Source organism: Anomaloglossus baeobatrachus, chromosome 1, assembly GCF_048569485.1.
Source record: "Anomaloglossus baeobatrachus isolate aAnoBae1 chromosome 1, aAnoBae1.hap1, whole genome shotgun sequence".
Classification (NCBI taxonomy): Eukaryota; Metazoa; Chordata; class Amphibia; order Anura; family Aromobatidae; genus Anomaloglossus; species Anomaloglossus baeobatrachus.
In genome coordinates this window covers 609,057,191-609,080,328 of record NC_134353.1, presented here as the reverse complement: position 1 = coordinate 609,080,328, position 23,138 = coordinate 609,057,191, and the positions used below count along the sequence as shown (strand labels likewise).

Below are 23,138 nucleotides of genomic sequence, written 5' to 3'. Positions count from 1 at the left end.
TTATAAGCGCTGCCGTCGTAAAAGCACGGCCAGCGCGAGTCCCCGGCGCACTACAAGTCTCAGCCGCGCCGCCGCTCCAGGGGCGGTCGGGGCGGTAGTTCCCAACACAGAAAGTCACTCAGCTAAGCTGTAGTGAATAAACTCAGGCGCGCAGCGCTACTGTCCCCGGCGCACTAGCACACCCAGCAACTCTGGCGTGTGTCTGTCTGTACGGGGACACAGAGTACCTTAAAGTTGCAGGGCCTTGTCCCTGACGGTACCCAGCTCCGTATCCAGCAGGATCTCCGGGTCTGTGGATGGAGCCCGGCCTCAGAGTCTGGAGGCCGGTAGGATCCCACTTCACCAGAGCCCTCAGGGGGATGGAGAAGGAAAACAGCATGTGGGCTCCAGCCTCCGTACCCGCAATGGGTACCTCAACCTTAACAAACACCGCCATAGGAATGGGGTGAGAAGGGAGCATGCTGGGGGCCCTAGTATGGGCCCTCTTTTCTTCCATCCGATATAGTCAGCAGCTACTGCTGACTAAACAGTGGAGCTATGCGTGGATGTCTGACCTCCTTCGCACAAAGCTTGAAAACTGAGCAGCCCGTGATCCCACGGGGGGTGTATAGCCAGAAGGGGAGGGGCCTTACACTTTTTAGTGTAATGCTTTGTGTGGCCTCCGGAGGCAGTAGCTATACACCCAATCGTCTGGGTCTCCCAATGGAGCGCCGAAGAAAAGAAGAGTCATAACCAAATAAGGTACTGAGAGAATCAAGGCCCAACAGGGTGGGTGTTGTGTCCCCCAATGATGGCTAAAAGAAAACGATTTTACGGTGAGTACACAAAAATCCGTTTTTCTCTGACGCCTCATTGGGGGACACAGGACCATGGGACATCCTAAAGCAGTCCATGGGTGGGAAACATAAAAGAAGACAACACAACCCAAGGACTAGGAACCAGTCCCAGACAGCCTGGAGCGCCTACTGAGAGAGGTGCTCTACTGCCGTTTTCAGAATATTCCTACCCAGATTTGCCTCAGTTGAAACCTGGGTATGGACTCTGTAATGCTTTGAAAACGTATGTAGGCTAGACCAGATCGCAGCCTTACACACCTGTTCCACTGAAGCCTGATGCCGAATGGCCCACGAAGCGCCAACTGCTCGCGTGGAATAAGCCCGCAGCCGACTAGGAATGGGCTTGAGTTGCAAGCGGTAGACTTCCTGGATCGCAGAGCGAATCCAGCGAGCCAGAGTCGCATTTGAAGCTGCCTGTCCCTTCTAAGGGTACTTTCACACATCCGGATTTTTGCTCTGCGGCACAATACGGCGTTCTGCAGAAAAACCGCAACCGGCTTTTGTAACGCCGGTTGCGGTTTTTTTTTGCATAGACTTACATTAGTGCCGTAATGTGCTGCAGGGGCTTGCGTTCGGTCCGGTTTTTGCCGCATGCGGCAGATTTAGCCGATGCGGCAGCCGGATCGAACGTGCCCTGCAACATTTTTTGCTCCGGCAAAAAACACCGCATCGCGCCGCGGCGCATTTTTCAATGCATGCCTATGGCGGCCGGATGCGGCGCGATGCGGCAATAACCGCATCCAGCCGCCGAATGCGGTTTTTGCCACTGCGCATGCTCAGTAGCATGCCGCAAGCGGCAAAAACCGGACGGGCCGCATGTAAAAACTTATGCAAAGGATGCGGTGTTTTCACCGCATCCGTTGCATAGTTTTCACAGCCGGATTGAGCCGCAGGGCTCAAACCGGATGTGTGAAAGTAGCCTAAGGCCCCTCAGGAATGACGAACAAAGAGTCCGGTTTCCTAAAGGGGGCTGTCCTGGATATGTAATATCTGAGAGCTCTGACGAGGTCTAACGAATGCAGAGAACTTTCCACCCTATGAACCGGGTGTGGACAAAAGGAAGGCAGAACAATGTCCTTGTTCAGATGAAACGGAAATCCGGAAGGGGGAGCAGAACCACCTTGTCCTGGTGAAAGATCAGAAAAGGCTCGCGGCAAGAGAGTGCTGCTAGCGCCGAAACCCGTCTGATGGACGTAATTGCCACCAGGAATGTTACCTTCCAGGACAGAAGGGCAAGGGAGGATTCCTTGAGGGGTTCAAAGGGAGACCTCTGGAGACTGTCCAGAACGAGGTTGAGGTCCCATAGATCCAGTGGCCATTTGTACGGGGGAACTAGATGGGAAACGCCCTGGAGGAAGGTCTTGACTTGCGGTTTTTGAGCCAGGCGGCATTGGTAGAAGATTAAGAGCGCTGAGACCTGACCTTTAAGGGGACCCCGCTTGCAAGCCAGACTGTAGAAAGTCGAGAATTCCGGGGATGGCCAGAGGCATAGGCTGGACGTTAGTTTCCCTGCACCATGAAAGGAAGATTTTCCCACGTACGGTCGTAAATGCGGGATGAAGCAGGCTTTTGGGCGCGGATCATGGTGGAAATAACCGCGGGGGAGAATCCCGCTCTTGTTAATACCCAGGTCTCAATGGCCATGCCGTCAGCTTCAGGGCTCTGGAGTGCTGATGGGAAATGGGCCCTTGGGTCAGCAAGTCTGGGATGTCTGGAAGGCGCCACGGTGCGTCTTTGAGCATTTGTACTAATTCGGCGTACCAGGCGCGACTGGGCCAGTCCGGTGCTATCAGTATCACCGGGACTCCCTCTGTCTTGATCTTCCTGATTACCCGCGGCAGCAGGGGTAGAGGTGGAAATATGTAAGGCAGGCGGAAGTGGTGCCAGGAGCAGACTAGAGCATCCGCGCCGATTGACTGCGGGTCGCATGACCTGGCTATGAACGCGGGTACCTTTGCATTCAACCTTGAGGCCATTAGGTCCACGTCTGGTGTGCCCCAGCGAGTGCAGATGTGTAGAAACAGATCTGGGTGGAGAGACCATTCTCCGGCGGCCAGGCCTTGGCGACTTAGAAAGTCCGCTGCCCAGTTCTCTACCCCCGGTATGTGTACCGCTGATATCACTGATCCTGTCGACTCGGCCCAGCTGAGGATCTTGTGGGCCTCGAGATAAGCCGCTTTGCTGCGGGTGCCCCCCTGCCAATTGATATCGGCTACAGCTGTCGCATTGTCCGATTGGACTCGAATCTGACGACCCGCTAGCAGAGGGCAGAACGCTCTGAGCGCGAGGAAGATCGCGCTGAGTTCCAGGATGTTAATGGGTAGGAAAGACTCCTGGGGCGTCCAACGTCCTTGAGCAGTGTGGTGCCGGTACACTGCTCCCCAGCCTAGGAGGCTGGCGTCCGTGGTCAGGACCAGCCAGTTCACTGGGAGAAAAGATCTCCCCTTCGATAGGGATGAGGACCGAAGCCACCAGCGGAGTGCGTACCTGACTGAAGGCGTCAGGTGAAGATATCTGTCCAGGGAGAAGGGGCTCTTGTCCCAGGCCGCTAGAAGGGCTAGCTGCAGTGGGCGGAGGTGCACTTGAGCAAAGGGTACTGCTTCCATAGCTGCCACCATCCTGCCAAGCACTATCATGCTGAATCGAATGGAGCGAGACGGAGGACGTAGAAGGCAGCGTACCGCTCGTTGAAGAGCGATCGCCTTGTCCTGAGGGAGAAGGATTAAGCCACGATGGGTGTCCAGGGACATGCCCAGGAAGTTGATGGATCGTGATGGGATCGGGGATGATTTGTCCAGATTCATTAGCCACCCTAAGCGGGATAGGGTGTCCACAGTGATCTGTACGCTGGTTGAGCAGTCGCGGAAGGAGGGGGCCTTGATGAGGAGGTCATCCGAGTAAGGGAGAACGACTACTCCCCTGGCATGAAGGATGCTCATGGCGGCCGCCATGACTTTAGTGAAGACCCTTGGTGCGGTGGCAAGGCCGAAGTGTAGAGCTACGAATTGAAAGTGGGAGTCCTGAATTGCGAAGCGGAGGAACTTTTGGTCATCTGGGGCGATTGGTATGTGCAGGTACGCGTCCTTGAGGTCTATGGAGGCGAGGAATTCCCCTTCGACCATGAATGCAATAATGGACCTTAGGGACTCCATTCTGAATCTCAGTATGTGCACATGTTTGTTTAGGTATTTGAGGTCCAAGATGGGTCGAACTAACCCATCCTTTTTGGGGACCACAAAGAGGTTGGAATAAAAACCCCCGAACTTCTCGTCGTCTGCGACAGGTATTATCACTCCTGCTGTTTGGAGCGAGTGGATTCGTCGTTTTCGAGTCTTTGGGGGGTTTGAGAGAAAGAACCGACTCGGGGGGGGGGGGGGGGGGTCGGGTCCGAAATTCTATGTGGTAACCGGAAGACACAAGGTCTCGCACCCATTTGTCGTTTGAGGCGGCAGCCCAGATGTGATGAAAGAGCCGCAGTCGACCTCCTACAATGAGTGTGTCTTCTGGGGCGCCGAAGGAGTCATGAGGGGGGAAAACGTCGTGGCCGAGTCTCCCTAGTCCTGGACGATTTCTGTCTAGGCTGCCATGATGAAGTGGGTTTCGGGGAGAGCTGAGGTCGGTCGGTCCCTGCGTAGTCCGCGGCTAGTGGCGGGGGCAGAGCGGGATGTCGACCAACCAAATGAGTTCCGAAAGGAGCGGAACGAGGACTGTGGACGTCTGGTGAAGGACGTCTTGGACTTCAGCTGGGGGAGGGAGGTACTCTTTCCTCCCGTGGCGTCAGAAATGAGCTTGTCCAGCCGTTCGCCAAACAATCGGTCTGATAAAAAGGGAAGGCCCGTGAGAGACTTCTTGGAGGCAGAGTGCGCTCGCCATTGTCGGAGCCAGAGAGCTCTATGGATGGCTATGGTATTTGAGGCGGCAAACGCTGCGCAGGTAGCCGCGTCCATGGAGGCCTGCAGCCGCGTCCATGGAGGCCTGCATGAGGTACTCCGCCGCAGCGGCAATTTGAGAAGGTATGAGTGAACTGGGATTCCTCAAGCGAAGTGTTAAGGGATTCTGCCCAGACCGAGATCGTCTTTGCGACCCACACAGCGGCAAAGGAGGGCAAGAGGGAGGAACCCGCAGCCTCAAAAGCAGAGCGGGCGAGGTGCTCCACCTGTCTGTCGGGTCCTTGATGGAGGAACCATCGGCTAAAGACAGGAGCGTCTTTGTGGTAGGGCGGGAGACCGGAGGGGGGGGGGGGGGGGGTCGACCGAGGGCGGATCGGCCCAGCCCTTAGGGGCAGGTGAGGCAAAAGGGTACCGGGACTCCATGAGTTTATGGTTACCGAAGCGCCTGTCAGGCTTCTCCCTTTGCATTGTGAGGATATCCTGAAACTCTGGGTGTTCAGCGAAAATCTTTTGGGGTTTCCTTGCCCTCTTAAAGGAGACTGCATGGTCAGTGGTAGTGGATGGGGGATCCTCCACATGCAGAGTTTGGTTGATTGCTGCTATAAGGGAGTCTATTGCAGTTTGATCATCTGGGGAGGGTGAAACCAAGGAATCCTCCTGGTACAAACAGCATTCTCCCTCCTCCAGCTCTTCAGAAGCCGTGGAGCGTGTGGGAGAGCCTGCCCTGTGTGCTCCCTTGGGAGAGCCCGCTGGAGACACCCAGCTGTGTGCTCTTTTCCTGATCCCTGCAACCGGTGAAGCATGTGCCCGGATTACCTCAGAAGGATCCTCCATAGGGGTATCCTCAGGCTGCGTTCCGTCCAGGGACTCAGAAGGGTGTGGAGGACGACATTGCATAGCCAGCACCAGGTTCTGTGACAGTTTCTCCATGGATTGGGACAGAAACTATGCCCATTCCGGTGGGCTGGGAGCCCTAGGCTCTGGGCTGACTGTTGCGGCGGTGGTGGCAGGGGGGGGGTCTTGGGGGGCTATAGGGGCACAGGACTCACAGAGAGAAGAGGTGTGTTTACGTGGTAGCTCAGCGTGGCAGGCAGTGCAGGCTGAATAATAGACTATGTGGGCCTTAGCACTCTTAGTGCCTTTAGAATTCTGCATGTTCCTAATAGGAGTATGCCAAGAGGGGGAGCAATGCTTAGCAGAGCTACAAGTAAAGCAAGCACCTCACCAGAATCAGCCGATGGCCCTGTCCTCAGGAAGGATTAAGCTCTATGGAGATCTTCGCACGCTTTTCGGGGGGGGGGGGGGAGGAGGGGGGGGGCTTAGCGCAAAAAGAGCGCGAAGATGAAGTCAGTGTGCCCCCCCCTGCTGTGGGTAGTAAAAACCGGCGGGAAGGGGGCTTCTGATAGTTTTCCTCCCTCTCCCTCAAGTCAGCACACAGCTTGTCACTGGTGGTTATCAGCCGGCTTTTCTGCTAGAGCAAATGAATAGATCAAATAAACAGCGCCAGTCCCTGAGCCCTGGGCCCTCCCCCTGCCACCGGGAAATTATCTGCAGGACTTTCTGCAAACAGCGAGTAACTTCCCCCCTCCTCTAGCCAGCAAGCTAGAGAAAAGTTAACACTGTGTGTGCAGGATCCTTGGGGCTCTCCCCCCTGCACTCAGCAAGGGACTTTCTCATAATAAATACTGTAAATGTCCTGGGAGCCTTCCCTGCAGCGTCTTTTCTCCCTTTGTCTGGGAAACCAGTCAGGGGGGATCTCACCTTAAAACACTGCTTCCGTCCAGGCAGTGAAAATAGCAGAGTCAGCTTGCTGTGTCCGGTCACACCGGTGTCATATTCAACTCAGAGCCTGCAAAGAGGGGCTGAGGAATTGGGCTATAGGGGCACAGGCCTCTACCCTGGGCTCCAGGGTCGCAGGAGGGGGTACGTGGAGGCGACACTCGACGTTCCCGCCCGTTGATGGTAGTGGGAGATCGGTCCCAAAAGGAAACCGTCGCCCTCAAAAAATAACAAACCTTGAAAGGAAGTGCCTCCTACAGACACTAAGCTAAAACTGAGGTTGCCTGGCCCGGCCAGGGGGTGTATACTGCAGAGGAGGAGCTATGCTTTTGCATCTACTTAGTGTCCTCCTATGGATAGGCAGCATAACACCCATGGTCCTGTGTCCCCCAATGAGGCGTCAGAGAAAACACACTTAGCATATCTAGTGATGAGCGAGCACTACCATGCTCGGGTGCTTGGTACACTAAATAAACAGTTGGATACTCGGATGGGTGTGACAGAGTACTCAAGTATAATTTCTGATTTCCTGAAAAAATGCTGAAGTTCTCCACTTACTTCCATTATACTCGGTACATGAGTCGCACCCATCCATGCATCAAACTGGTCATTACGAGTACAGAGTATGGTAGTGCTCACTCATCGCTAAAAATACCCCGATTTAAACACTATATCTGTGTCTTGACTGATCTGATAATACTGTAATTTTGTTGTTCTGCTTCCATGACAGAGCAGAGCACTTGAACTGTAGAACAAAAGTATGAACCTGGGGGAAGACAGATAAATTGGAAGATTGTTACAGGACGAGACCACATTGGGTTTTGTTCGAAGCCTGTGATCATTGAGAGACAACGACAATATTTGTAAAGTGCCATTATTTGACATTTTAGATGCACCAGAGAAAAAAAAAAAGAATAGCTTGTGACTGTACATAGCTGTTCAGGTATTAGGAAAAGTTCATATGGCATTGTAGACCAAATATACAATTACCGCTACATGCATCTCTGAAATCCTGCGTGATATCTATCCAGTTGGCATTAGTCTTCCCCATCTTGTCCTGCATGGAAATTTCCCATCCAGAGTCATCATCTTCCATAGACGCTTTCATCACCATGACAGTGACCACTAAGAAAAAAAAGACACACAACTCAAAATGAGCTCACGTTCAGGTTTCATGTAAAATCGTAATATACAAGAATTGGGTAAGATCTTGTTGCCCTGACCTAAGGCGGTTACACGGCCACACAGTAGGTCTGCATGGGACTAGATAATAATCCATATATCAAGTCTTGTTTTACATCTGGGGTACATACTAACGTGTATTATTTTAGGAGTTATGGAAAACAAGTGTAGGGATAAATGTACAAGTAACTTAAAGGGAACCTGTCAGGTCCAATATCCATCCAGAACCAGGAGCAGTTCTGGGTGTATATTGCTAATCCCTGCCTAATTGTCCCTGTATACACTAGCATAGATAAAGAGATCTTTAGAAAAAAGTATTTCTAAAGATCTTTTATCATATGCTAATGAGCGAGGGTAGTAGTCCCAAGGGCATTATATCCCCTGACTAGTCAGCCCTCTTTGCACAACCACAGGTGCGTGCTAACATGCCATTCAATGCAGCATCATTAGCGGTGCAGCGCGTACCTGTGTTCGCTGACTGCTCTTCTGAATGCGGGGCACTTCCAGTCATGCGCAGTAGACATGTCTGAAGCCCAGACACGTACACCCAGCTTCATACTGCGCATTACTGGAAGTGCCTGGCATTCACAAGTGCGGTTACAGTAACCACTGGTGACGCTCCATTGAATAGCATGTTAGCACGCCCCGGTGGGTGTGGAGCCTCATCGATCTGATACCGATGACCTAAGAATAAGTCAGCAACATAATAGTAGAGAACCCCTTTAATAATATGACTCCGATAGCACATGCAGGGATTTTTGTTGACTTTGTAATGCTTATGCAAACTTAACTTTATTAAACTTCCTTTATATTTGTGGCCCACTAGTGGACCTCACAAGGTGATCAGTGATTGTTTTTCCCCTCAGCATTATTCCATGTCTATTAGTCCATGCATATGGCCATGTAATGCCTCAGGCCTGCCATAGTGACTCAGCGATATCAGGTGCGGATGATATGACGGAGGCAGCCCATCTCCCTGGATGCTGAGTTCGCTTTTGACATGGGCATCTAAGATGGTTGCTCACCACTGGACAACACCTATTTCATAGTGCCTGGGTACAGTCTCACAGAAAAATCTATACGTACCTCCTGGGTCAGTGCTGTTCTGCAGATGTCAGTGCTGTGGATCCTGCTGGTCAGCTGACAAACCATGTCAAGGGACTACTGCAGCCAATCAGGAGCCACCAAAAGGCTGCAATATCATAATCTGATCACAGTTTAAGAAAGACTGGTGGTGTGATTGGACAAAACTGTGAAGGCTGCAGCCTATGAGTGGCAGTTTATTGGCTGCAGCGGTCATGTTACAATGTTTATACTCACGGGAAAACTGGAAATTGTAAAAACACCTGTTAGATGGGAGTAAAAAATAAAACCAGCAGTACAGTGGACAATCCCTTTAATGCCGTAGTTTTGTTCTCCTGGGCTTTCCCTTAGATCAGCAGTGCCCTCAAGTGCTGGTACTGTTAGGGAGGGGGGGGGGTAATCCAGACTTACTCTTCCCAATTTGACATGTTGGGCAGTAATATTGTCAAAGGAAATGACAACACTCAGTGAGTATTGTGCACTGTGCTATGCTCCATATTGGAATCCGTACCTGTTAGGTATCATATGGTTACCTCAAAAAACTACCATGGAAGATCAGACAGGGCAGTATGTCCCCCCCCACCCCCTTTACAAACCCCCATGAGAGACCCTTTTTCCCACAACGGTTGGGCCGTCACCATATGCAGTACTTGTTCAGAGGCACTTGAGCCATCTCGTTAGATACTGATCTACAACTCTGCCTACTAGGAGACAATTGGGTACAACGCCACCAATTCTTGCACTTGGTTTTCCATCATCTCCCTTTTGGGGAGACAATCAGAAGATCCCCTAAGCACATAAATTACCAACACTAGACCCTACACAAAATGTCAGGCTCTGATGGCATTAATCTAATAAACTATACAGCACTATATCTTGGTGATTCATACTGCACCTGCGGAGGAGAGGTCACCACCATCACAGTCCATGCAGCTATCTGTACAAAGCCAGTACAAGCCATGGGGCCGTAGTCGGCCAGCTCTACCAAACCAATACAAGCCATGGGGCCGTAGTCGGCCAGCTCTACCAAACCAATACAAGCCATGGGGCCGTAGTCGGCCAGCTCTACCAAACCAATACAAGCCATGGGGCCGTAGTCGGCCAGCTCTACCAAACCAATACAAGCCATGGGGCCGTAGTCGGCCAGCTCTACCAAACCAATACAAGCCATGGGGCCGTAGTCGGCCAGCTCTACCAAACCAATACAAGCCATGGGGCCGTAGTCGGCCAGCTCTACCAAACCAATACAAGCCATGGGGCCGTAGTCGGCCAGCTCTACCAAACCAATACAAGCCATGGGGCCGTAGTCGGCCAGCTCTACCAAACCAATACAAGCCATGGGGCCGTAGTCGGCCAGCTCTACCAAACCAATACAAGCCATGGGGCCGTAGTCGGCCAGCTCTACCAAACCAATACAAGCCATGGGGCCGTAGTCGGCCAGCTCTACCAAACCAATACAAGCCATGGGGCCGTAGTCGGCCAGCTCTACCAAACCAATACAAGCCATGGGGCCGTAGTCGGCCAGCTCTACCAAACCAATACAAGCCATGGGGCCGTAGTCGGCCAGCTCTACCAAACCGATACAAGCCATGGGGCCGTAGTCGGCCAGCTCTACCAAACCAATACAAGCCATGGGGCCGTAGTCGGCCAGCTCTACCAAACCAATACAAGCCATGGGGTCGTAGTTGGCCAGCTCTACCAAACCGATACAAGCCATGGGCCGCAGCCAGCTTTACAGAAGCTATACAAGAGATGGGTCCGTATCCAGCCAGATCTACAGAAGGGATACAAGCCATCGGCCATGGGGCTGCGGCCAGACAGCTCTACAGAAGAAGTACAACCATGGATCACAGGGACACCGCCAGCCAGGTCAAAAGAACAGAAACAAGCCATAAGGCCATAGCCAAGCAGCTCTACAAAAGCGATACAAGCCATTGGGCCGTGACCGGCCCCTCCCTGATGAAGTGACATGTGAAGCGCGAGACATGCAGAAACACTGGCATACACCGGTATTGAGAGGTAATTATGTTGTCTATCTTGTAGGTTAATTTTGGACACTGGTCCTTTGATATATATGGAGATACCTCATACACGGGTAAAAAGTGCAATATTGATTCCTGTGTCATTTATCCCTTAAATAATGTCTACTAATATGAATTTACTATATAGTATTATTAAAAAGTTATTAAATTATTGTATGTAGCATAGTCACATATTAGTAATTTATTGTTACTGATTTAAGAATTTTTGAAAGGGTAGTATATTGTGGCTTTATTTATGGATATTGATCATTTTATACTTTTTTATTAAATTCTTTTCAAGTTCTTTTGGTTTGTTTTTTTTAAATACTTTTTGCATCAATTTAAAGGGCACCTGTCAGGTGCAATATGCACCCAGAGCCACGAGCAGCTCTGGGTGCATATTGCTATTCCCTGCCTAACCGTCCCTGTATACACTAGCATAGATAAAGAGAAATACTTTTTCTAAAGATCTTTTATCGTATGCTAATGAGCGAGGGCAGTAGTCCAGTCCCCTGGGCATTAGTTCCCCGGCCAGTCGCTCCTCATTAGCATGTTAGTACGTCCCTGTGGGTGTGCTATCATGCTACCCGATACCTCTCCGCTGCCATGGCTGGATTTCGGCTAAGTGCACATGACCCCAGAGTTAGGACACGTACACCCAGCTTCATAGTGCGCATGACCCACACACCGGGATCATGCACACTGAGCCGAAATCCCCCATTGGACGCAATGGCGGCTGAGAGGTGAGTGAGATCATCCTGTGATGCTGCGGGCGTGCTAACATGCTAATGGGGGCAACTGGCCAGGGAACTTACGCCCAGGGGACTAGAGCCCCCGATACACATAGCGAGATCACTAGCGAGATCGCTGAAACGTTACAGGTTTTGTGACGTATCAGTGACCTCGCCAGCGATATCGCTGTATGTGACAAGCAGCAGCGAGCGGGCCTATGCTGCGAGGTCGCTGATCGTAACACAACGATCAGGACCATTTTTTGCTCGTTGGTCTCCTGCTGTGCAGCACACATCAGCATGTTTGACGGCGGGTGACCAACGAGCGCCGGTTCTGAGTGTGCAGGGAGCAATCGTTACACGGGTCGCTGGTGGCTGGTGAGATCTGCCTGATTGACAGCTCAACAGCGACCATGTAGCGACGTACCAGCAAATCCTGACCAGGTCGTATCATTGTCGGGATCGCTGTAACGTCCCTACGTGTAACGGGACCCTAAAGCTGGGTTCACACATAGTGACAACGACGTCGCTGCTACGTCACCATTTTCGGTGACGTAGCAGCGACGTCCCGTCGCTGTCTCTGTGTGTGACATCCAGGCAACGACCTGGCCCCTGCTGTGAGGTCGCCGGTTGTTGCTGAATGTCCTGCTTCATTTTTTAGTTGTTGCTCTCCCGCTGTGAAGCACACATTGCTGTGTGTGACAGTGAGAGAGCGACGAACTGAAGCGAGCAGGGAGCCAGCTTCTGGCAGCCTGCGGTAAGCTGTAACCAAGATAAACATCGGGTAACCAAGAAGCCCTTTTCTTGGTTACCCGATATTTACTTTAGTTACAGCGTCCGCCGCTCTCACACTGCCAGTGCCGGCTCCCTGCACACAGCCAGAGTACACATCGGGAAATAAGCAAAGGTTTGCTTATTAACCCGATGTGTACTGTGGCTAGGAGTGCAGGGAGCCAGCGCCAAGCGGTGTGCGCTTGTAACCAAGTTAAATATCGGGTAACCAGAGAAGCACTTTGGTTGGTTACCCGATATTTACCATAGTTCCCTAGCGCAGCATGACTTCCACAGCGACGCGTGTCGTTATGATCGCTGCTGCGTCTGCTGTGTTTGACAGCTAAGCAGTGATCATAACAGCGACTTACAAGGTCGCTGTTGCGTCACAGAAAATGGTGACGTAACAGTGACGTCGTTATCGCTGTCGCTATGTGTGAACCCAGATTAATGCCCTCGCTCATTAGCATACAATAAAGAGAAATACTTTTTCTAAAGATCTCTTTATCTATGCTAGTGTATACAGGGACGGTTAGGCAGGGATTATATGTACACAGAACTGCTCTTGGTTCGGAGTGCATATTGGACCTGACAGGTTCCCTTTAAGTAACTTGTACATTATTAATACAATTTAGGGGTCATCTATTTCTTTTTCTTACCGGGGTTTGCGTCCTTGATTGCATAGGTAGGCAATCTGTCAAAATGGATTAGTAAATGAATATATTTTTTTTTTTTTTATCTTGCCATGTAAATAAAAGTTTTGATTCTATAAGCCATGGGGCCGTGCCTGGCAAGCTCTACACAAGTGATACAAGCCATGGTGCTGCAGCTGGCCAGTGCTATAGAGGTCATGGGCTGCAGCAACCCTATACAAGCCATGGGTCTGCAGCCATCCAGCTCTACAGCAGCGATACAAGCCATGGGTCTGCAGCCGGCCAGCTCTACAGAACAGGTACAAGCCATGGGTCTGCAGCCGGCCAGCTCTACAGAACAGGTACAAGCCATGGGTCTGCAGCCGGCCAGCTCTACAGAACAGGTACAAGCCATGGGTCTGCAGCCGGCCAGCTCTACAGAACAGGTACAAGCCATGGGTCTGCAGCCGGCCAGCTCTACAGAACAGGTACAAGCCATGGGTCTGCAGCCGGCCAGCTCTACAGAACAGGTACAAGCCATGGGTCTGCAGCCGGCCAGCTCTACAGAACAGGTACAAGCCATGGGTCTGCAGCCGGCCAGCTCTACAGAACAGGTACAAGCCATGGGTCTGCAGCCGGCCAGCTCTACAGAACAGGTACAAGCCATGGGTCTGCAGCCGGCCAGCTCTACAGAACAGGTACAAGCCATGGGTCTGCAGCCGGCCAGCTCTACAGAACAGGTACAAGCCATGGGTCTGCAGCCGGCCAGCTCTACAGAACAGGTACAAGCCATGGGTCTGCAGCCGGCCAGCTCTACAGAACAGGTACAAGCCATGGGTCTGCAGCCGGCCAGCTCTACAGAACAGGTACAAGCCATGGGTCTGCAGCCGGCCAGCTCTACAGAACAGGTACAAGCCATGGGTCTGCAGCCGGCCAGCTCTACAGAACAGGTACAAGCCATGGGTCTGCAGCCGGCCAGCTCTACAGAACAGGTACAAGCCATGGGTCATGCCTCACCCTGTGGGACAGTGCTGGACCCTCTAGTCCTAGTGTAAGCCCCATACACAGGGTAATACTGGGTTATAGCAGGAGCCTCCATGACAGCGATCTCCCCGGCTGCACACCATGGAGCACGGCACTGAAGCTCCGCTCCTGTCACCCTGTCTGGTCACCGTCATTCCCTTCCCCCGTACTCTACCTCTCCTCTTCCTCTGCTGCACGAAGCCGCTGTCCCCACGTTACGCACCACAGAAGGGACGACGTGATGACGTCATGGTGACGGTACCCGGGCTACGCCTCCTAGGCCATGCTTTCGCGACGGCTAAAAATCAAATACTATCTGCACGCCATAAGCGATACACTGTATCCGCAGTGTGCTCCGCTGAGCGACTCCCGAAAATACAACACATTGCAGGTATCGGCGAAACCACCGCGAGACCGTGAAGTCTCGCGATGTCCTCGTATTCCGGCAGCTCGTAGTGACAGGAGGTGGCGCCGGGAGAGGTGCAGCTGCTACTCCCAGTTATTACACAAGCGGTCTCATGTGGAAGGACCAGTCTTCAGCCGTAACCGGTCAGATAAGAGCTCTCATTCTTCCAGGTTACGGGATAATACTGCCGACACTAGGGGTTCAGGATAATAACACTGACACTCGGGGTACGGGATAATGACGCTGACATTTGGCTCTTACCCACAGCATCAAGGTTTACCATGATCTGACATCCCTCTATCAGCACCCAACTTTCCTATGTTCAGATATCCATTTTGTACTTATCACATACCTTCTCCATACTCTGCTTTACATCTTTCCCTCAGCACCCAGCTTTCCCATGATCTCATATCCATCTTTCCCATGATCTCATATCCATCTTTCCCTCAGCACTCAGCTTTCCCATGCTCATATCCATCTTTCCTTCCGCACCTAGCTTTCCCATGCTCTCATATACATCTTTCCTTCCGCACCTAGCTTTCCCATGCTCTCATATACACATTTCCCTTAGCACCCAGCTTTCCCATGCTCTCATATCCATCTTTCCTTCCGCACCTAGCTTTCCCATGCTCTCATATCCATCTTTCCCTCAGCACCCAGCTTTCTCATGCTCTCATATCCATCTTTCCCTCAGCACCCAGCTTTCTCATGCTCTCATATCCATTTTTCCTTCCGCACCTAGCTTTCCCATGCTCTCATATACATCTTTCCTTCCGCACCTAGCTTTCCCATGCTCTCATATACACATTTCCCTTAGCACCCAGCTTTCCCATGCTCTCATATCCATCTTTCCTTCCGCACCTAGCTTTCCCATGCTCTCATATCCATCTTTCCCTCAGCACCCAGCTTTCTCATGCTCTCATATCCATCTTTCCCTCAGCACCCAGCTTTCTCATGCTCTCATATCCATTTTTCCTTCCGCACCTAGCTTTCCCATGCTCTCATATACATCTTTCCTTCCGCACCTAGCTTTCCCATGCTCTCATATCCATCTTTCTCTCAGCACCCAGCTTTCCCATGCTCTCATATACATCTTTCCCTCAGCACCCAGCTTTCCCATGCTCTCATATCCATCTTTCCCTCAGCACTCAGCTTTCCCATGATCTCATATCCATCTTTCCCTCAGCACCTGGCTTTCCCATGCTCTCATATACAGCTGTCCCCTGCTCTCATATCCATCTTTCCCTCAGCACCAAGCTTTCCCATGCTCTCATATCCATCTTTCCCTCAGCACCCAGCTTTCCCATGCTCTCATATCCATCTTTGCCTCAGCATCCAGCTTTCCAATGCACTCATATCCATCTTTCCCTCCGCACCTAGCTTTCCCATGCTCTCGTATCCATCTTTCCCTCCGCACCTAGCTTTCCCATGCTCTCGTATCCATCTTTCCCTCAGCACCCAGCTTTCCCATGCTCTCATACATCTTTCCCTCGACACCCACCTTTCCCATGCTCTCATATACATCTTTCCCACAGCACCCACCTTTCCCATGCTCTCATATACATCTTTCCTTCAGCACCCAACTTTCCCATGCTCTCATATCCATCTTTCCCTCAGCACCCAGCTTTCCCATGCTCTGATATACATCTTTCCCTCCGCACCCAGCTTTCCCATGCTTTCTTATCCATCTTTCCCTCCGCACCTAGCTTTCCCATGCTCTCCGCCCCCGCCCCTGTCGCAAATGCGATATCTTGTGATAGCTGCCGTAGCGAACATTATCGCTACGGCAGCTTCACACGCACTTACCTGCCCTGCGACGTCACTCTGGCCGGCGACCCGCCTCCTTCCTAAGGGGGGGGTCGTGCGGCGTCAGAGCGACGTCACACGGCAGGCGGCCAATAGAAGCGGGGGGGTGGAGATGAGCGGGACGTAAACATCCCGCCCACCTCCTTCCTTCCGCATAGCCGGTGGAGGCAGGTAAGGAGATGTTCCTCACTCCTGCGGCTTCACACACAGCGATGTGTGCTGCCGCAGGAACGAGGAACAACATCGTACCTCCTATTGGTGCGACATTATGGAAATGTCCGACACTACACAGATCACCGATTTACGACGCTTTTGCGATCGTTTATTGGCGCATCTAGGCTTCACACGTTGCAACGTCATTACCGGCGCCGGATGTGCGTCACTTTCGATTTGACCCCAACGAGATCGCAGTAGCAATGTCGCAACGTGCAAAGTACCCCTTAGACCACAATCACACATCAGTTTATGGTTTTTTTTCCCCAGATTGTACTCAAACCTGTGATAGTCGATGGCTGTTCACATGTCAGTGATATTTTGCGGACTGAGCGATCTGTGCACTATCACGCACTTGCTGCCAGTTTTTCACTGACTGGATATATAGAAGGTGTTTTTTCCCCTCAGAAGGGGAAAAACTGCTGAAACTTGAGCCAAGCTTTGATGACGCGCTGATAAATCTCGGGCCGTTTTTCCTCATCCGTTGAAAAAAAAGATGCATGAATGAGGCGAGTGCTTTCACCTTCCGTTCTTCCCCATGTTCAGTGTCGTCTCGGGGCTTATATCTAAACCTCCGCACAGCAGGATTCAGGGGTATGAGCTGATGGGGCTATGGACTGTAATGGTGCAGAATGAGTCACCGTATGCTCTGTCGTGCACCATCTTCAGGCATTTATTCCATCTGGAGACGGACACCCAGACGTAGTAGACTGAGGTCTTAGGCTAGTTTCACACTTGCGTTGAACGGTATCCGTTGCATTGCGTTGTGTAACGGATGTGTTGCATATAGTGACACAACGGATGCTGCAAAACAACGCAATTCGTTTTGATTTTTTTTTTTTTTCCCGGTTTTACCAGCGGCAGACTATAGTGAACGATCAGCTGATCGTTCCCTGCAGCCGGCCGCTGGGTGATCATCTGATTGCTCCCAGTAGCCGGCCGCCGGGTGATCAGCTGATCGCTCCCGGCAGCCGGCCGCCGGGTGATCAGCTGATCGCTGTCACTTGCCGGCGCCCGGGCATGCCGGCGGGCGGGCGCTCAGCTGAGCGCTGTGACTTGCCGGCGGCCGGGCATGCTGGTGGCCGGTCGTTCAGCTGAGCGCTGTCGCTTGCCGACGGCCGGGCGCTCAGCTGAACGTTCGGCCACCGCGAGCCAAAATAAAGTTTGATTTAAAAAAAAAAAACCATGCGCAGTGAAATCCAGAGGATTCCGCTGCTCAAAATAACGTTACATGCTGCGTTCCTCCCGCTGGGCGGAAGCAACGGAGCGTCGCCCAGCGGAAGCAACGCAGCTCCTTTTGGTACAATCCGTCAACCATACAAGTCTATGGGAAACAGCGGAATCCGTTAACAGATTCCGCTGTTTCCCAAAAGGGCGGATTGTAACGGAAGGAAAATAACTCAAGTGTGAAAGTACCCTTACAGGTCAAGCAACGTGCATCGCTAAACATCCCAGTATACCAGTAGAAAATGATCTAATCTTTATCCAGTTGCCTGCCAGGCCCTGCTTTCAGCAATATGCTTTGCTGCATATAATTTCATGCCAAATGCGCTGCCGTCCCTACCAGTCACCGAGGCTATCCTGGGTCTGCGTGCTGATAACCATCCTCCTGGGCATGCTGGCCAAAGCTGTATACCCATGGGCGAGCTCCAGACACCACAGCGGGTCACAGGCTTCATGCATGTTGTGAGCGCGTGCCATTCAAATATAAATATATTTCATTAAATTTAATAAATATATTTTCAATGTGTAATTTATTGTTTGTACTATATAGTGATAGATCTTTTTTCCCTTTGGTCACATTCCCTTTTTTCAGATCTATTGTTATACATTTTTATTTTTTTTTTTCAACTGTGAGTGGCATTAATGGGAGTCAAGTTAAGCAATGTTCATAAGTGATAATTTGGCTGGCCGTCATTGTTAAATCCTGCTGTCAAACACTGACAGCGGTATTTAACACATGCCAGCATGGTGGGCCTTCATTTAAAACACCCCTCGGTGCGCCTGTGATGTGATCGTCGATGAATTGCTTTGACAGCAGGGTGTCTGAACACCTTCATACTTGTTATAGTAGCCTGTGGCCGGACTTCAAAGGAGACTGTGATTTTTCACTATATACAGCAATGCTATGGCATTGCTGTATATAGCACAAGGATTGTGCCTGTACCGTCCCTGGCTGTTTAACCCCCTTAAACGCCATAATCAATATTGATTGCGGCACTTAGGGAGAGGGATCACGCTCTCCCTCCCCTCCAATCGGGAACCCCCCGTAATGTAATCACAAGGGCCGGATCGTCCCCATGGTGACTTGAGATCGTCATGAAGCTTCAGGGATCATGCTTCCGCATGATTGCTGAAGTTTGTGAGTGCAGCTCTGGCATCTGCGATGTATTGCAGTGATCGCGCATTGCAGTACAATGCAGCTGCGTTCAGAACTGTGAAAAGTAATGTCCCTTATAGGGACTAAGTAAATAAAAAAACAAATGTAAAAATATATATATAAAAAAAATCAGAAAATAAAGAACAATAAAATGAAAAAATATTCCAATAAATACTTATATTTCTGTAAAAAAAAAAGTACACATTTTGTATTGCCACGTCTATAACAATCTGATCTATAAAACACTCACTAGTTAACCCCTTCAGTGAACACCGCAAGAAATAAAGAATACAGATGGAAAAAAAAGTGGAATACGATGCAATCAACAAGTCATATAAATAAAAATGGTATTGTTAAAAAGGTTATCTTGTCCCTCAAAAAACATGCTGCCATACAGCTCTGTTAATGGAAAAATAAAACAGTTATAGCTCTCAGAATACAGCTATTCAAAAACTTTTTTTTCCTATAAAAGTTTTTATGGTGTAGAAGCGGCAAAACATAAAACCACAATATAAATGTGGTATCGCTGTAATTGTAGTGACCCGAAGAATAAAGCTGTCTTATGATTTTTTTCAACACTGAACGGCATAAAAAAAAAAATTAATGAATTGCTGTTTGTTCTTGATTCTGCTTCATAAAAACCAGAATAAAAAGTGATCAAAAAACATTGTGGCCCAAAATGGTACCAATAAAAACTCCAACTCATCACGCAAAAAACAAGCCCTCACATGACTTTGTCAGAAGAAAAATTAAAAAAAAAACTATAGCCTTTGAAATTTGGTGATGCAAAAAAAATCTTTAGTTTGTAAAAACAAAAAAAAAAAGTTTTTAGATTTAGTTGCTAAACCTAAAAAAAACCCCAATACAGTGGAACCTTGGTTTATACAGTTAGGTCCAGAAATATTTGGACAGTGACACAATTTTCACGGGTTGGGCTCTGCATGCCACCACATTAGATTTGAAATGAAACCTCTACAACAGAATTCAAGTGCAGATTGTAACGTTTAATTTGAAGGTTTGAACAAAAATATCTGATAGAAATTGTAGGAATTGTACACATTTCTTTACAAACACTCCACATTTTAGGAGGTCAAAAGTAATTGGACAAATAAACCAAACCCAAACAAAATATTTTTATTTTCAATGTTTTGTTGCGAATCCTTTGGAGGCAATCACTGCCTTAAATCTGGAACCCATGGACATCACCAAACGCTGGGTTTCCTCCTTCTTAATGCTTTGCCAGGCCTTTACAGCCGCAGCCTTGAGGTCTTGCTTGTTTGTGGGTCTTTCCGTCTTAAGTCTGGATTTGAGCAAGTGAAATGCATGCTCAATTGGGTTAAGATCTGGTGATTGACTTGGCCATTGCAGAATGTTCCACTTTTTTGCACTCATGAACTCCTGGGTAGCTTTGGCTGTATGCTTGAGGTCATTGTCCATCTGTACTATGAAGCGCCGTCCGATCAACTTTGCGGTATTTGGCTGAATCTGGGCTGAAAGTATATCCCGGTACACTTCAGAATTCATCCGGCTACTCTTGTCTGCTGTTATGTCATCAATAAACACAAGTGACCCAGTGCCATTGAAAGCCATGCATGCCCATGCCATCACGTTGCCTCCACCATGTTTTACAGAGGATGTGGTGTGCCTTGGATCATGTGCCGTTCCCTTTCTTCTCCAAACTTTTTTCTTCCCATCATTCTGGTACAGGTTGATCTTGGTCTCATCTGTCCATAGAATACTTTTCCAGAACTGAGCTGGCTTCATGAGGTGTTTTTCAGCAAATTTAACTCTGGCCTGTCTATTTTTGGAATTGATGAATGGTTTGCATCTAGATGTGAACCCTTTGTATTTACTTTCATGGAGTCTTCTCTTTACTGTTGACTTAGAGACAGATACACCTACTTCACTGAGAGTGTTCTGGACTTTAGTTGATGTTGTGAACGGGTTCTTCTTCACCAAAGAAAGTATGCGGCGATCATCCACCACTGTTGTCATCCGTGGACGCCCAGGCCTTTTTGAGTTCCCAAGCTCACCAGTCAATTCCTTTTTTCTCAGAATGTACCCGACTGTTGATTTTGCTACTCCAAGCATGTCTGCTAGCTCTCTGATGGATTTTTTCTTTTTTTTCAGCCTCAGGATGTTCTGCTTCACCTCAATTGAGAGTTCCTTAGACCGCATGTTGTCTGGTCACAGCAACAGCTTCCAAATGCAAAACCACACACCTGTAATCAACCCCAGACCTTTTAACTACTTCATTGATTACAGGTTAACGAGGGAGACGCCTTCAGAGTTAATTGCAGCCCTTAGAGTCCCTTGTCCAATTACTTTTGGTCCCTTGAAAAAGAGGAGGCTATGCATTACAGAGCTATGATTCCTAAACCCTTTCTCCGATTTGGATGTGAAAACTCTCATATTGCAGCTGGGAGTGTGCACTTTCAGCCCATATTATATATATAATTGTATTTCTGAACATGTTTTTGTAAACAGCTAATATAACAAAACTTGTGTCACTGTCCAAATATTTCTGGACCTAACTGTAAGTAACTTGGTGAGCAATTATTTCGCTATATGAGCAAAGCTTGCTGTAAAATGTGTAACTCTGTTTATGAGCAAGCTTTGCTGTACAAGCAAATACCGCATACACTTCCGGTTCCGTACTTTAAGGCTATGTGCGCACTAGAAAGTGCATTTTTGTTGAGAAAAAAACGGACCCCCTGAAAGAATCCCGCAGCTGCGGTAAACCGCACCCGCATTTATGCCGCCTTTTGCCGCAGATTTTCCGCAAGTTGGTCCCCGCGGTTTCTACCATTATATCTATGGCAAAAACTGCAGGTACCTGCGGAAAAGAAGTGACATGCACATTTTCTCAAGAAATTTTCTCAAGAAATTCTGCAGAAAGAATGTTCTTGAGAAAAAAACGCAGTGTGCTCACAGCTATTTTTTTTCCCATAGGTTTTGCTGGGAAATGTCTGCAGAAAGGTTACAAACATTTCTCAAGAAATTTCTGCAGCAAAACCGCAGGTAAAAACGCAGTGTGCGCACAAGGCCTAACCGCACTCTGACCCGTTCTTGTAATCTGCACAAACACGCACACACAAACACATACACACACACACATTATGCTCACCTTACCTTCCGTTCCATCGCCGGCCTCCTGGTTCTTGTAGTCCGCCGGTACAGGATGTGTATCCGGTAACCATTGCGACGATGGAGGAACGTGCGCTGTCAGCCGCTTCTCAAAGGTAGCGCGCTCAGAGGCAAGTAAACCAAGTTTCCACTGTATACCGTAAATATGGTATCTCTGTAATCGTACTGACCAAAGAAATAAAAGCACCTAATCGCCTATACCACAGGGTGAACAGCATAAAAAAATAAAGCCAACTCTTCAACTGCTGTTGATATGTTTATTCTGCCTCCCAAAGATCGTAATATAGCGTGGCTCATATATATCCTGTGCGCTAAGCTGAGTGCTTACAGTGGGGATTTTGTATAAAACTCTGAAAAACATAATTCAGACACAATTCCCAATGGAAAATGTGCTGTAATAAGACAGAGGATGTCACTTTGACCTCTTGCTTGGCCCCTGGTGCGGCGGTGTCCATCTTTTTATGGGTCTTTTTTGGCACAAACAAAATGCGGTCATCAACAGTTTTGTTCACCTTTGAAAAGACTGTCACTGCTGAACCAGAGGCCTAATAGAGTCCAGAGTATCTCTACTGCCTCATTATAGTGAATGGATCTGTGGGGCACGTCATCTGAATTGTGTATTTCGAAGATGTAAATGGAAACCCTAATGTAAGTGCTCAGCATAGAGCACAGGGTAAACGTGGACTGATCCAAAAATGTTCTGTACCCAAAACGCCACCAAATAGCATTCAACTCAAACCATAAAAACTCAAGTCCCCATTCGGGTCCGTCATCTGTTAACCGAAATATAGGGGGCTTCCATTTTACTGTCAGCACAAAAGCTCTAGAAAAACGCTATGGCTCCCCCCTCAAAAAGAAGTCCAGCAAAAGCTGCACTCCAAAATCCAAATGACCCAGTCCCTTCCGAGCTCCACAATGTGCCTAAACCAACGTTAGCATCCACAAGTTTGGCATTTTTGTAGTGAGGAGATCCCGCTTAATTTACAGGCTGCAGGTTTCCAGAAGCACAAGCTGAGCACAATGTATGGGAACTACAATGTACTGGGCACGACAAGGCCTGATTTTGCAATTTTTAATTCTGCTTTTTTCATTGTGTTTGACTCCATGGGTGTTTTCCAGAGACTAGATCATCACTACACCCGTAGATCAATTCCCAGAGGGGTGTAATTTCCCAAATGTTGTCACCTTAGTGAGATTTCTTCTGTTCTGGCAAATAGGAGCTGTACAAATGGAGTCTG

The 23,138-nt window shown here is 49.4% G+C and overlaps 1 protein-coding gene across 2 annotated transcripts in view; it reads right to left on the bottom strand.

Annotated features, from left to right (window-relative positions):
* NAA35 (N-alpha-acetyltransferase 35, NatC auxiliary subunit) overlaps positions 1 to 14,301 on the bottom strand; it is a 153,206-nt gene extending 138,905 nt beyond the window's left edge. The window contains exons 1-2 of one of the 2 annotated variants that reach the window (XM_075318499.1): positions 14,124 to 14,301; positions 7,496 to 7,630 (exon numbers count right to left, since the gene is read on the bottom strand). In XM_075318499.1, coding sequence (XP_075174614.1) covers positions 7,496 to 7,619 — 124 coding nt within the window. In that variant the 5' untranslated portion in view covers positions 7,620 to 7,630; positions 14,124 to 14,301. Of the gene's footprint in view, positions 1 to 7,495; positions 7,631 to 13,942; positions 14,048 to 14,123 lie in introns of those variants that run through there. The other variant, XM_075318487.1, reaches the window with a different exon arrangement.
* Positions 14,302 to 23,138: the final 8,837 nt, after the last annotated feature.